A 13,542-nucleotide genomic window follows, 5' to 3' on the forward strand; every position below is an offset into this window, starting at 1 on the left:
AAATAGACTGTAGACATAAAAGTATATTAGAGACAACTACTTAATTGGTTGTCAAGTGATTGTGGACAAATAAGTATAGTGTGGACAAGTAATTGATTGGTTAACATCTGTGTGTGGACATAAAAACTGACTGTAGACACATTTATTGGTTGACAAGTGTGTGGATATACTGAAAATGCAAAGAACATATCTGTTAAAAATTGAGAAATTGAATTACATAACAAAAAGATAGGTTGGAGGACATTTTGAAACTATTGATGGACAAACTGAAACAGTTGTCCATTAAACATTGAATGTCTACAACTGGCAACATCTTGTCCTAAAATAGTTGTCTATTAAACGGTATCACGGAGCTCTCGAAGTGAAACGATATCTCCATGTAGAAATCTCTCATGCGGCTGAGCACGAAGATCAGATGATGAAGTCTCCGTCTCCATTTGCACCACGCCGAACGGTACTCCGGAGACCAGCTTCCGCGATCTCTGAGTTATGACGACACAAAGCCTCGTGCAGAGGATTCCAACCAGAGGCGTTCTGAAGCGTTACATCAGCCCCGTCGAAAGCGATCGTCTTCGCTGCGAAAACGTCACCGAGACGCCACCGAGGCGTACGGCGGTCTAGGACGGCGGAGATTCACTCCGCGACTCGCTCTTGGCTTACTGAGTCAGACTCGGTGTGGATTTGTTCCGGTTCGATTAGTTTAGGCAATAACGAAACAAGAAAAAAAAACTAAGAGTTCTTCGTTTTAATTAGAAATTGGGCACTGAAGATGAAAAGATAACACAACAATTTAAAACACGATAAATGGGAAAGAAAAAAGGAAAAAGAATGTCTCATTTAGAAAAACATAAAGATAATTATGAGGGTTAATTTCAACATTTTAGTTGTGGCTTGTGGTATTTGGTCAAAGAAGTACACCAATGTGGTAGAACCCACAAGTTTAGTTATGTGGCACATTTGTTAAAAAACTCTGATTATTCGAGTTTTTCCTTTTTTTTTTTTTTTTATCATATGATGATGCAAAAGAGAAGCAGAGTGGTACTTGGTAAATAAATAATTTACATCATGAGTTCAGTTGTTGATGGAAGAGGAACGAGAACATACAGTGTGGAGACATTCAGTGAACAGAGATGAGAAGCTGGTCAAGGCTTGGAAGACATTGGGCAGGCCGGTTTGAAGGTTGTTGAGTGTCATAGCTCTTGTCACCTCCACTGCCTTCACGTGCCTCATCACCTCATCTTCCACCTGCCTCTGACATGCCGCCAGCTCACATTTCTTCTCAGACAGCGGATCCCGTTCGTCCAATGCCTCCGGTCCGGGGCCTATCCCAACCGTCGAGTAGGCCTGGTAGTACTTTCTTTCTATGCTCCTAAGTGACGATGCCTTCTTCTCCAGCTCCTTTCCTGCACTCTCCGTGCGCTTTTTCATCTTCACCTCTTCCGCCTGCTTTATTGATATGACATGTACCACGTTTACAAAGCTCTTTATGGCTTCTGACGCCACCGTATCAGGCACCCGTTCCAGGCTCTGCTTCCATTCCTCACACAAGGCAAACGACTCTGGCCTCTGTTTCTTTGCCTCTTCGTTGCTCAGGCTCAGCTTGAACCAGGCGTGGAGAGAGCAGATGAACTCTCTCTGGTATTTGATGATGCGACAGAAGCTTGTATGCCACAAGGCTACGGCTGCTTCTAAGTCCCTTGTCACCTGCCGGTGTACCTCTGATGTTGACTCACCTTTCTCTGTTTGGTTCATCAGGCCACGGACTTGTTGCACGATGTTGTTCTGGATTTCGTGGTACTCGTGCATTGACTTCCACATGTACATTAATCTGCATTTCAAGCGACACATGGCATTTAGAGACACAAAACATATCCTCCCTGTGTCATTTTTGTTAACTTGGAACTTTCCCACAAAACCCCCACTGGCACAACAGCTAACGGTTTGGTATTTCAGCCGTCTAGTTTTGACTTCACATGAGTTTTGCAGAAGCAAATAAACAAGCCTAGACCAAGGCCTCTAGTCACATGAATCAACTTAATATGCATCAGACTGTTATCTGCGATTAGCTTTGATATGTTTAAGAACCGAGCCAGTCCTTAAGGAACAACGAAAAACAAAAACCAACTTCAACGAGAAGAAAAAAGACTGACCCATGGCAGAGTTCAACAAGCTGAGGCACAAGGTCAGTGTCCCGGAGGCGAAGAATGGCACTAGACGTGGTTAAAACAGCTTCTGAAGTGACAATGATGAGTGATTGCAATCTGGTTATGGAAGTTTTAGTCTTGTTTAGCTTGGATTCATCACCTCCTTTGTACTCCTGACTCTGCAGCGCAGACAACTTCTTCTCGTGCTCAATCTTCACTCCTTCCCTTGCCTAATTTTTGCATCCACAAGTTTGTTAATTAGGAGTGTTGCCGTTGGTAAACGGAACAACCAAAAAAAGGTACCTTGACATCCTCAAAAAGCTTCTTCTCCCAAGCGAGGAGTCGGTCTAGAGTAGAGCAGAGGCTGTTGATGCCGCCTTGTTCATCATTCAGGGTAGATGCGTCGAGCTTGTATTTGACAGCCAAAGGGGGTTTTGAGGTCCAGCTTGCGCTCAAGTTGCTGAACACACTGCTTGAATGATACACCGTCTCTGCAAAAACATCCACGGAGGCGAGAGAATGAAACGGTTTCAATGCCTCATCTAGTTAGTAGAGTGTGGAAAGTAAACTTACTCCTAAGGTTGCTGAAGCTGCGGTCGAGCTCAGCCCGGCCGATCTCAAGCATGGCGGAGACCTGGTCACCAGCGGAGGCAGCCTTGTCGAAGTAGTCATGAACGGCGTCAAGGATCTCCTTCAAATTCTTGTGCCTTACCACCATTTTGGTCTGGTAGCAGTGGGAAGAAGTGGTAACATTGTCAGAGTTGTCTTTGCCGGTTGGGCCTTGCTGCTGTTTCTCCTGCTCTTCAATACCGGATCTGGAGGCGTGAGTATGGGGCTCCCCATCTCCTTCGGAAGAAGAAGAGGTGGCAGTGAAACGGTCCTGGTCGTCGCCCCACTCGCTGCAGTGAACTTCCTCGGCGGCATCTCTCAGGGTGTGGTCGGATATCTCAGTTTCAGCGTCGAAGTCGGAAGGAGGACGGTGGCGAGCTTTGCGTTCGAAGAACTCGGAGTCGGGGGGAGAGGGAGGGTAGAAATTCTCCCAGTTCCAGACGGAGGAAGCTTGAGAAGGAGAGCGAGAGTAGGTTGAGTTCTGATGAGCAGTGGGATAGAAAGACCTACTAGTTGTGGCAGGCGAGGCAGAGGGAGAGGAGTCGGAGAGAATGTGGGGAAGCCTCCTCCTCCGTGTCTGCTTGCTGCGGATGGGCGGCGGAGCGGGCTTTGGGGAAGAGGAAGGAGGGGCACGTGGCGCCTCGTGGCTGGAGGAAGGGCGGAGAAAAACAGCGGGAGTGTTCTCGGAGACGGAGAGGGGTTCGCCGGAGGCGAAAGAGGAGAGGGCAGAGCCGGTGAGACGAAGGGAGCGGCAGTAGTCAGAGTGAGCGGTGGCGAGATGGTGGCGAGCATAGACGGCGTCCTTCATCAGACGACGTCGCTCCTTCCAACGACGGACAGCGTCCTCACCATCGAGCTTGGAGGCCGTGCATCCCATCGCCAACAACACTTTAGTCTTTCTTTCTCTCTCTCTGTCTTTTTAGTCTTTTTTTTCAAAAAACCTTTTTTTTTTTTTTTGGTCTTTCTGGCAAAAATATAAATATTTTCAGCTTCACCGAAAGAAGTTCAAAATAAAAAAAAAACAAATTTCAGAGAGCGTTTTCATGACCGAGGTTTCTTCTTTCTTTGTTGTACACACAAGACAAGACCTTCTGAAACTGCTGTCCTGGTTTTTACACAACCATATGTAAAAAATAAACAAAGAAGACACGTTTGAAGGCCCAGCCCACATAACCCGAAGGGTAAAAGAGTGCAACCAATGGGCCTTACTAATTCACATGTCCATCAATCAAATAGCAGCATTTCTTATTTCAAACAATGCAGACAAGAGTTCGTGTTTCCCCTTTGTTTATCTGCTCAAACACCCAAAGAAAGGCCTCTTTTCTAGGACTCGACTCTGTGTGCAAGTGCAATCAAATCACATTCCGTCTACAACCAACCAAGCCATCGTCATTCCTAACAAATTTGGTAAAGCACCATCAGATTCCTCTACCCACCACCACGGGTTTTCCACCAACTGAGAAATAGGTTTAAACTAATGTACCAGTTGCAGCAATTTCCGGGGATCCCATGCAATACAAAACTCTCCTCCTTTTTCAGGGTGATGATGCTGATGAGATGCTCATGCTTTCACTTTCACTGCCCCCTTCTCTTGTGAAACCGAAATCTCCAAATATTCCCTGCATTTTTATGATTCCAGAATGTTCTTTATTAACCTCATCATATTTTCTTACTGTCTTACTAAACTTCTAAAAAAGAACAATGAGTTGTAGATACTTAAGCATGTCTCATGTACGTACCACTGCGTCATTGACAGCATATGCGACGCAGTAATGTTCCTGTGGAAAACAAAAACAGTTATAGCATGCTCCACTGGCTTATCCACAAACACTTATCAACAACATGCATCATTTACAATATATAATCATTGATATTCCACACCAATCATCTTTAGGTCTTTTTTTTTTCTTTTTTTTTTTCTTTAGGTCTTTTTTTACTCTACACATACACAGTAAACTTCTAAAAGGTGAAGACAGACTTGCCTGCATCATGTGCCACTCTTCAAATTCGTCAAACAACTCCAATCGCTCGATCCTAGAAACACGACATGCTCATTTAAGATAGAGTCCAAGAGCAGTAGGCTTTCAAGTGAAAGGTCATGAATTGAAGAGAGAGAGAGAGAGAGAGAGAGAGAGAGAGAGAGAGAGCTCGTGGCAACAACATTTCTTAGCTGTGTCAGGACAGAGTGAACTTTTCGGAAAGAGTTCAGACCAGAGACAAGGTATGAATAACACAACGCTGTTACATGATTTTAACAATAAGTACAGTACTGACCTGCGTTTTTCTTGAGTATCAACAAAACTACCATACACTTTTAGCATGTCCCAGGCAACAGCCCTCTGATACACCGGGAGAAAAAGAGAGAAAAAATATGAGAGGCCATATGTATCATATATATTAGACTTGAAAGTTGGCCCTGCTTTTATCATAATTTTTTAGCTACAACTAGCCATCAAGACCACAATGAAAGACTGACAACTGCATGTTGGTATTTCAAACCAGAAATGGTTTGAATTTTAATATAATGTCACAATGATAACCTATTGCCACATCACAATCGATAGAATTATACAAGAAATCGACTGTGACCTAGCATAGAATTTTAACAAGCATGTTTTTTTGTTAGATGACGTTGCACTCAACTTCTTCCATATTTGCATTTACAAATATAACGTTGCATGTCAAACTGTTTGGCAATGCAAGATTTCAGGCAAGAATTAAATTATGGTAATATTCTTACGGAAAAACACACCTGCCATCCGTTGTCAAGAAACAATCTCTCCTTTGCAAGTAAAGTTGGTGATGCATCAATGCTTAAGAGAGCACACCCCCGACTCTGAAGCACAAAAACACCGCTAAGCTTTCAAAACAAGCTCAACTAAAGGCAATTAATCAGTACAAAATGTACCCAGGTGGCAATATCATAATATTTTACTAGACTCTATAGTTTGGCAGAAAGCTCAACAAGTTAAGCTTTAACCATATAGAAGTCGCTGCAACAAGAGTACAAAATTCGTACCTCCAAATTTCTAATCATTTGATGTCCAAATGCATCATCTGGATGGATCTGCCAACAGAAACCCAACAAGTTAGACACATCAGCAGTGAGATTCGTATCTGTAATATTATGCAGATAAAGAAAAAATCTCAATATGCCAGAAAACCTGCTCATATAAGAAAAATACTGCAGTAGTAAACATTTTTGAGGCCCAATTGACGATGGCACGGCTTGAAACGGGGTCCAGATAAATCAAAACACATTCTGCAATAATAAATGTCGGCAGACTGATAATGATATTAGGGATCAAGTAGGTTTATCAGCAGTCAGCATCTGTTACCATATATCTATAACGCAAGTAAAAGAAAGGGTTGAGGAAGAAAATAAATTTATTCATGCGTACCTTGGATCCATATCTGCAAAGGATATAACATCTCTTAATTTTGGTATATCACGCAGGTCAACTGGAAGTAACTTGTAATGATCACTGAGCACTTGGCCTTCCTCTGCAGAGTTAAACACATGACTAAAGTAAGGCACTAAAAACGACAAGCCAACGGTAAAGAACAAGATTGGACTGCACTAGTTGAAATGCATAATTTTTTTACATTAAGAAAAAAAATTAAAAAAAAGAGGCACTTTTCTTACCAATAGAAATAGATGCATTAGCTCCAAGTTTGTCCCTCAGTTGGCTGGAGTTTTGAATAACAGAAGCCTTCTTACTTGTTACCTAACGTAAGAAGGAAATCCAATTGGCATTAGACTCAATATATCAGATGAATACTTTAGCTGAGCACTCATCGAGTAAAATCAAATGAGCTACAAAATGAATTTCATGAAGAGTACCTCCTTAAAATCCAACTCTACATACAAATGGGGCCCTTTCCCCTCATCCTACAAAATGAATAAGACGAATGGAGAATTTGGTAAGCTCTGGTGACCAAATTAAAAAGAAAAGCGTTAAAAAAAAAGAAAAAAAAAAAGACACACCAGCAATTGAAAAAACGTAGTATCAAAGCCAGCTCCGAGTGAGAGTATCTGTTTCTTGGCTGGAGCTGTTTGATAAGAACTTTCTAGAAACTGAGAGAGAAGCTTTCGGAAGGCAGCCCAACGGGAAAAGTAACCTAGGAAACAAAAAAAAAAAACACCGGTAGGGACTAGGGTGAGACAAACAAGATACATAGCCACTCATATATTAATGGGAATGAGAGTAACCTCGATTAATGATGGGAGATCTTCGAACAGGCCTTTTCACAAAGAGGTGAACATAGTCGTCGTTCATATATCCCTTTTTGACACAAGACCTTATTTAAAATGAAAAAAAACAAAAAAAAAGCAAACCTCTTATTCAAATCTCAGAGATCCATAACAACAAGCAGCAACCAAACCATAGAGAATCTAGGAAGAAACCCTAAATTAGCGAAAAGAAAAGGAAGTCGGATGAGAAAGAGCGTACAATTTACTGGCGGATGCATCGTCGTTAGTAGCCTGAACGGCCGCTCTATTGCTGCGAGATTCTGCCATATCTTCCGAACGCAAAGGAAGAAGAGCTAGCTCCGGTTCCGGCTCCTGCTGCTGGAGGCTGGCTGTTTTAGGTAATTGGCGTCGGTGAGTCGCAAGGAGGGACTGTTTGGGACCATATGGGCTTCATCTAAACGCGGTTTAGAAATCTTTCTTTAAGGCCTTGGCCCAGTAAGTACGTTGAGAGAATAGTTAAATCTTGAGCTATTTATTATTTTACGAAGAAGAAAAAAAAAAAAAAAAGGAAGAAAATCTAGAAGAATTAGGAGAGACTACGAGACGGCACCACATGTATAAAAACTAAAAAGGAAGGGGCACAGAGAGAGAGAAGAAGAGAGAGTTGTTGGGGGATCCTACTAGTAAACAAACCCTAAAGGAAGGAAGGAAGGAAGGAAGGAAGGAAGCATCGCGAAATCGAAGATGGATATCGAGCAGAAGCAGGCGGAGATCATCGATCAGCTGGTTAACCGAGCTTCTACTTGCAAAGGCGACGCTCTTTGTCCAATCATCATCGAAGCTACATCGCATCCTTGTCTATTTGCCTTCTCCGAGATTTTGGCTCTACCCACTGTTGCCGAGGTACGCTACGCTACGCTGCTGCTTTTAATTTCTCCGTTAGGGTTTTTCTTGTTTTGACCAATTAAATTTATATATAAACGCTTAGTTTTCTGTTGGCTTTATATATTTATATATACTAGACTAGATATGAATTGGTGTTTGTTCTTTGCTCAACTTTTTTTTTTTTTTTTTTTGTGGCGTAGGAATATATATATATGTATTTGTTCTCTCTTCAATTCTTTGCTGATCTGAAATTACTATGGATGGATTTGTGTTTGTTCTCTTGAATTCTTGTTTGCTTTTAAAGCTGTGTTTTGCTGATTACCTACTTATTCTTCCCTTGGTTGCAGCTTCAAGGAAGTACAAATTCGATGTACCTGGATTTACTACGCTTGTTTGCCCATGGCACCTGGGCTGACTACAAATGTTCGATTCCTTTCATCCATCTCTCTCTTTTTTTTCTTTTTTTTTTTTTTTCCTTTTCAAAATTTTTAAAATCGGTTTCATCTGCACTCTCTAGGCAATGCTACCCGTTTTCCCCAGTTGGCTCCTGACCAAATTCTGAAGCTGAAGCAGCTCACTGTGCTTACCCTTGCTGAGTCTAACAAGGTTTTGCCCTATGATACACTAATGGTAGAGTTGGATGTTACCAATGTCCGTGAGCTCGAGGACTTTCTTATCAATGAATGCATGTACGCTGTGAGTTTTTCTTCCTTTTTTCTCCACTTCTGAGTATATCTCTATTTTTTTTAATTGCTGTCACACACACACACAGACTACTTACTGGTGCTATTTTTCCAGGGTATTGTTAGAGGTAAACTGGATCAATTGAAAAGATGCTTCGAGGTGTGTTTTCTGTCTCCTTTTTCCTATATATAACCAACCATTGTGCTTTGTTTTTCTCTTTTTATGATCGTCTCTTTGATCCTCATCATGTCACCTTTAAACTTGCAGGTTCCGTTTGCAGCTGGTAGGGATCTAAGGCCAGGACAATTAGGGAATATGTTACACACATTGTCAAACTGGTTATTTTCTTCTTCCCACATTTCCCACTGCTCTTAGACTTCTATGTTACCTTAGTCTGTTAATGTGTTGTTGGCGCAAAATGATGTGCAGGATGAACACGTCGGAGAATCTGCTTGTTTCAATACAAGACAAGATCAAATGGGCGGACAATATGAGTGAGATGGACAAAAAACATCGTAAGGAAGTGGAAGAAGGGCTGGAAGATGTGAAGAAGTCTCTGTCCTTGAAGGTCAGTGATCGGTTTTGGAGGCCTAACGACTTTACTTTTCCCTACTACTAAGTATATTATGTAAACTAATTATGGTTTCATCTTCCGAGAAATATAGTGGGTTTATTACCAGTTTAGGTCTATCTAAGGGGGATAGGATAAACTTGATTAAATCTCAAGGTATCTGAGATTTGATAGTCCAGTACTATCATTGATCAAAAAGTTATGTTTCGAAATATTTACTGAATCAGCTGTGGCAACTCTTTTTACAATTTGTCTTGTCACTAGAAATCCTACATGCTGGATATCAATTTTTTATTAATAAATAACAAAAAAAGCAAATCTTGAACGGCTGCTGCGTCAAATTTTAGTGATATGTTAAAGATTGGAATGTTGTACTTGATTGTTGAATGAAATGAAACAAGGTCCACTTAGTTTGATGTGTCTGAATTGTGATTGGAAAGGGTGATGGTCGATGTAGTCTTACTTACGTTGTGGGCAGGGGGATGTTGACTTCAGAGGAAATAAAGACATGTTTGGGGAACCAAGTGGAATGATGGACTACGAAGAAGATGGAATCCGACCAAAGAGGTATGAACCAACAGATATGAGCTATTATGATACTAAGCATGTTCAAGTATGAGATGCTAACCCACACACAATAATCTTTGGAACGCAGGAGGCGGCATCCAGTAACAAGGTAGAGGTGCGAGACGGAGCAAATGGACGGTGTGGACTGATATTGCATTTACCGAGAGTAGATTATGCGGATTTTTCAACATTTAAGACTATCATGTGTTCTCTATCTCACCACAACCCCTTGTTTTGTCTAGATTTCCCGTTCAAATTAACAAATTTGGTATTTCTTTTTTACAATATAAGTCTTATGAATCTGAAAGATGTCACACGTTGGAATCTAGAATACAGTTACTGAGTCAAGCAAGGGAAGTCTAGCTGACAGATTTATTATGTCAGTGTCGTCTTGATTGGGGGAGAAAGAACTGTTGAAGAAATCCTCGAAAAGTTAAGGATTAGTAACCCGTTTTAGAATTGAGTGTCGCCTAGTCATCTCCCATCAGATGCTGGTGAATCCAATACAGAACCGAGCCCCATCCTTGAGTTTTACTCAAATGTTTGAAATTGCTTGGAAATGCCTTACTATAATAGAACAAATTAAACAACACAAGGTATCTTGCTTCTTTTAGCTGTTTATTCCCCCGGAAGAAGCTCTATTGTCATTTCTTGCTGAACTAAGTTGATTAATACCTCCCTAATAGCTTCAATTTCATGCTAAAAAGCGAATACCTCCCTAAGAGAATTTATCTACGCCCACTTTCTTCTCATATACTATTTGAAGTTACTGAAGTGGTGCAAATGGTGCGAGTGTCGACACTGAAGGAACTGCAGTGGGCTTTGTGAGGCCCATTCTGCTTTCCTGTTGGACCAAGGCTTTGATATCCTTTACAGTGGATACTGGATAGTTTGGCCTCAGAATCAAACACATAAGACCGTTCTAGGTAAGTTTTGAGTGTTATTAGGCCATCATTAACCGGAAAACATTCTTGCTGTTCTAAGCCCAAAAAAATTAGAAAAATAATAAATAGTGGCTTAAAACACTTTTTTTAGTTCTTTATGTAGAACTGATTTAAGCCCAGTTCTTATTTGACATGGCTTCATGTGATTGGACGAGATTTTTTGGAAAAAAAAAATATTTCATTTATATAAGTATACAATTTAAATATTAATTTATAAGTTTTTATAATTGTAATATGTTTAAGAATATTATATTAATTTATAAGTATACAATTGCTTTTATATAAGTAAGCAATTTAAATGTTATTTTATAAGTTTTTATAATTTGTAAAATGTTTAAGAATATTATATTAATTTATAAGTATACAATTGCTTTTATATAAGTAACCAATTTAAATGTTATTTTATAAGTTTTTATAATTTGTAAAATGTTTATGAATATTATATTAATTTATAAGTATACAATTGCTTTTATATAAGTAAGCAATTTAAATGTTATTTTATAATTTGTAAAATGTTTATAAATATTATATTAATTTATAAGTATACAATTGTTTTTATATGAGTAAACAATTTAAATATTATTTTATAAGTTTTTATAATTTGTAAAATGTTTATGAAAATTATTTCACTATATCTTTATTCTAAGAACACCATAATTAGTTCTCCCATTTTTTTTACCTATGATCTTAACAACTGATCTAACATTATTTTCACTATATATTTAATCTAAGAACACAAAAAAAAGTTCTCCCATTAATGATGCCCTTAACACATTTTGCCATTGTAAATGAATATTTCAATGTTTTGTGCAATGGAATATGGATACAAGTACATATGCCTCAAGATTAGTATCACCTCTTTAACAGACTTTGATATTGACACCAAGACTTTGCAACTGATCAACATGGACTTGTCTCCTTGGTGATTTGAGCCATAAGCAAGAGATCCTGGCAAATGCAGCTTGGCTTGCATAGTGGACCTTGCAAGCCAAACTCAACTCTGGCAACACATCCACGGATGAAGCATCACCGCCTATGTTTTGAGGCTCATCATACCCAGCCAGATCTGACTCAGTTACCACCACTACCGACCCATCATCAAAAACTGCAACAACTGTTTCTCAGCCGGACTTCCTAAGCTTGTTCGCTTCACAATCAGGTTGCTTTCTTTTGCCTTCCTTGCCATTCTGGAACTGTAGAACTCCTTAACAGCCTGCCATTCAAAATATATATGCTTTTCGCAGCTGCAGAAACAAAGCAACCATACTATTTTGTAAAGATGTTAAAGGGGTAGATATTGAAAGCGCACCTTCCACTGAGCAGAAGCAAGTAAGACCCGCGGCCTTATGGACCGAATGTACTCATAAGCACACTCAGGTGTCATTTCCCTGTATTTAACCTATCGGGTAAAATGGGTAAAAGTAAAAAATATATCCTTATTAAGAAGCAAACCAGTATAAGAAAATGGTTGAGAATAGATGGGCAACCAGGTAACAGAGAACAATGGTCGTACTGCGTCCCCGACCAGCCTTGCAGTGAACATAAGTAGTCTTGCCACTTGACGCATTCTCTTGCAAAATAGTAAGAGGAAAAAACGAGTGATAATACAAGACAAGTTTGAATTTTTTTTATTTAAGCGAGAGAATAGAAGATGATGAAACTTACCGTGAATAAAATTCACAGCTTGGCAAATATCAGTGATCGAGGGAGCAAAGAGATAATCTCTAGTCGGAATCACTAGGTGCTTGATACCATGAGCCTACAAAAGGTTTCAGGATACGGAAGAAATGAGAGGCATGATAAGGATGATGAGAAGCTTTGAATGGGAACATACATGATAGAGAGATGAGGGAACCAAAGTCTCAAAAGGCTCGTTGAGGGTAATCACGCCATATACACCAAGTTTTTTGAGGAGTGGAACATGAGTGGGGAAAGGCACAGCACCAAGCAAAACATACTGATAAGCCATTTTAACAACACAGAAGGCACACACACAAGGAGAGCATTAAAGGCGGAAACACAAAACATATGAAAGAGCATGTTCCTACCATGTGTTTTATTACCTCATCGACCTGATCCCACCATCGGAATTCTGACTGAAGCATGTTCCTAAGAAGGTTGTATATCAATGTTGGGTAGAATAGTGCGCGACCGCCAGCTCCAACGAGAGCACGTTTCGCATTCCAAACACCTAAATCACTACTTGTACTCGACACAACCCCTCCTCCTAGTCCTATCGATTCCTTCGGATTGCTTTGGCTAATAACAATAATCTCGTCGCCTTCCTCCTTCAATCCTTCGATGTACATGTTTCCCTCCCCAAAGTAACAAAAATTTTACTATCCCCGATTCCTTGAAGATCGAAGAAATGGGTAAACAAACCCTAGAATACAATCCTCCTCAGGAAAAACAAAATTACCACTTCGATTCAACTCTGAAAAGACCAAAACTTTGGAAACCCCTAGCTGGGTTGGACTTGGATCTGCTCTTCTTCTTCAGAGTTGAAATCTTTTCTTGAGTTTTCTCAACAAACCCAGACAGAGAGCCTCACCAGATGCAATGCAATACTCTCCAATTATTTTCATTTTCCTCGTGAAACTTTTTTTAATTTAAAGCAAAAATAAAATAAAAATAATAATTATTTTTTCTTTAAATGCAATTTTGTAACTATTAAATATCGTTAACAGTAGTAGCTTCTATATACTTTGGAGTATATCATTTTTTTTTCTTTTTTTCTTTTTGATAATTTTTTAAAAGATGATATGTTTTTAATTGTATTTAATTTGAGATATGTATGATAAAATTTTATATTTTTATAAAAAATTATGTAAAATATAATAATTACAAGTGATCTATACTGCTATACATAATAACAGTATAATAATTTTGCTTTAAAATAATTATATATGTTATTACCATACTTTGCTTTCAAAAAAAATATTA

The 13,542-nt window shown here is 39.5% G+C and overlaps 3 protein-coding genes and 1 pseudogene across 8 annotated transcripts; 1 reads left to right on the forward strand and 3 right to left on the reverse strand.

Annotated features, from left to right (window-relative positions):
* Positions 1 to 956: 956 nt before the first annotated feature.
* Positions 957 to 3,779, reverse strand: LOC104773530 (nitrate regulatory gene2 protein-like). Its single transcript, XM_087497271.1, has 4 exons — positions 2,718 to 3,779; positions 2,448 to 2,635; positions 2,151 to 2,374; positions 957 to 1,828 (listed from the first exon to the last, which is right to left on the reverse strand). The coding sequence occupies exons 1-4, from the start codon at positions 3,628 to 3,630 to the stop codon at positions 1,072 to 1,074; spliced, it is 2,082 nt and encodes a 693-aa protein (XP_087353397.1). The 5' UTR covers positions 3,631 to 3,779; the 3' UTR covers positions 957 to 1,071.
* A 12-nt stretch (positions 3,780 to 3,791) lies between these two features.
* LOC104758239 (leucine carboxyl methyltransferase 1 homolog) lies at positions 3,792 to 7,341 on the reverse strand. Of its 4 annotated transcripts, none has more exons than XR_015587707.1 (14): positions 7,208 to 7,341; positions 6,967 to 7,055; positions 6,742 to 6,875; positions 6,598 to 6,645; positions 6,400 to 6,481; positions 6,155 to 6,257; positions 5,918 to 6,015; positions 5,773 to 5,820; positions 5,506 to 5,589; positions 5,028 to 5,092; positions 4,736 to 4,787; positions 4,493 to 4,531; positions 4,237 to 4,372; positions 3,792 to 4,148 (listed from the first exon to the last, which is right to left on the reverse strand). XR_015587707.1 is itself a non-coding variant. In XM_087497272.1 (13 exons), the coding sequence occupies exons 1-13, from the start codon at positions 7,273 to 7,275 to the stop codon at positions 4,289 to 4,291; spliced, it is 1,017 nt and encodes a 338-aa protein (XP_087353398.1). In that variant the 5' UTR covers positions 7,276 to 7,341; the 3' UTR covers positions 3,792 to 4,288. The 4 variants fall into 4 exon arrangements, 1 of the variants encoding a protein (XP_087353398.1); XR_015587705.1 differs by having other exon boundaries at positions 5,918 to 6,038; XR_015587706.1 differs by having other exon boundaries at positions 3,792 to 4,372.
* Positions 7,342 to 7,692: 351 nt separating this feature from the next.
* On the forward strand, positions 7,693 to 9,962 carry LOC104758252 (COP9 signalosome complex subunit 7). Of its 2 annotated transcripts, none has more exons than XR_762660.2 (8): positions 7,693 to 7,851; positions 8,181 to 8,256; positions 8,351 to 8,529; positions 8,632 to 8,676; positions 8,785 to 8,855; positions 8,947 to 9,085; positions 9,584 to 9,655; positions 9,744 to 9,962. XR_762660.2 is itself a non-coding variant. In XM_010481080.3 (8 exons), the coding sequence occupies exons 1-8, from the start codon at positions 7,693 to 7,695 to the stop codon at positions 9,766 to 9,768; spliced, it is 783 nt and encodes a 260-aa protein (XP_010479382.1). In that variant the 3' UTR covers positions 9,769 to 9,962. The 2 variants fall into 2 exon arrangements, 1 of the variants encoding a protein (XP_010479382.1); XM_010481080.3 differs by having other exon boundaries at positions 9,567 to 9,655.
* Positions 9,963 to 11,327: 1,365 nt separating this feature from the next.
* LOC104758264 (phosphatidylglycerophosphate phosphatase PTPMT2-like) lies at positions 11,328 to 13,182 on the reverse strand (annotated as a pseudogene). The gene is made up of 6 exons (XR_015587709.1): positions 12,663 to 13,182; positions 12,434 to 12,556; positions 12,265 to 12,358; positions 12,087 to 12,169; positions 11,909 to 11,998; positions 11,328 to 11,812 (listed from the first exon to the last, which is right to left on the reverse strand). The product of XR_015587709.1 is annotated as a phosphatidylglycerophosphate phosphatase PTPMT2-like (transcript).
* Positions 13,183 to 13,542: the final 360 nt, after the last annotated feature.

Source organism: Camelina sativa, chromosome 3 (genome assembly GCF_030686135.1).
Source record: "Camelina sativa cultivar CO46 ecotype springtype chromosome 3, ASM3068613v1".
Lineage (NCBI taxonomy): Eukaryota > Viridiplantae > Streptophyta > Magnoliopsida > Brassicales > Brassicaceae > Camelina > Camelina sativa.

Bases quoted from the DNA above. Each gene is read 5' to 3' on its own strand.
- LOC104773530 (XM_087497271.1), bottom strand. From the start codon at position 3,630: ATGGGATGCACGGCCTCCAAGCTCGATGGTGAGGACGCTGTCCGTCGT. The intron at 2,375-2,447 runs GTACCTTTTTTT...TGCAAAAATTAG, and splicing joins AGCTTTTTGAGGATGTCAAG to GCAAGGGAAGGAGTGAAGAT. The intron at 1,829-2,150 runs GTCAGTCTTTTT...CTTGAAATGCAG, and splicing joins CTTGTTGAACTCTGCCATGG to ATTAATGTACATGTGGAAGT.
- LOC104758252 (XM_010481080.3), top strand. From the start codon at position 7,693: ATGGATATCGAGCAGAAGCAGGCGGAGATCATCGATCAGCTGGTTAAC. The intron at 8,257-8,350 runs GTTCGATTCCTT...TGCACTCTCTAG, and splicing joins CACCTGGGCTGACTACAAAT to GCAATGCTACCCGTTTTCCC. The intron at 8,856-8,946 runs GTTATTTTCTTC...AATGATGTGCAG, and splicing joins TTACACACATTGTCAAACTG to GATGAACACGTCGGAGAATC.
- LOC104758239 (XM_087497272.1), bottom strand. From the start codon at position 7,275: ATGGCAGAATCTCGCAGCAATAGAGCGGCCGTTCAGGCTACTAACGAC. The intron at 6,876-6,966 runs GTTACTCTCATT...TTTGTTTCCTAG, and splicing joins ATCTCCCATCATTAATCGAG to GTTACTTTTCCCGTTGGGCT. The intron at 6,646-6,741 runs GTGTGTCTTTTT...TTCATTTTGTAG, and splicing joins CTACGTTTTTTCAATTGCTG to GATGAGGGGAAAGGGCCCCA.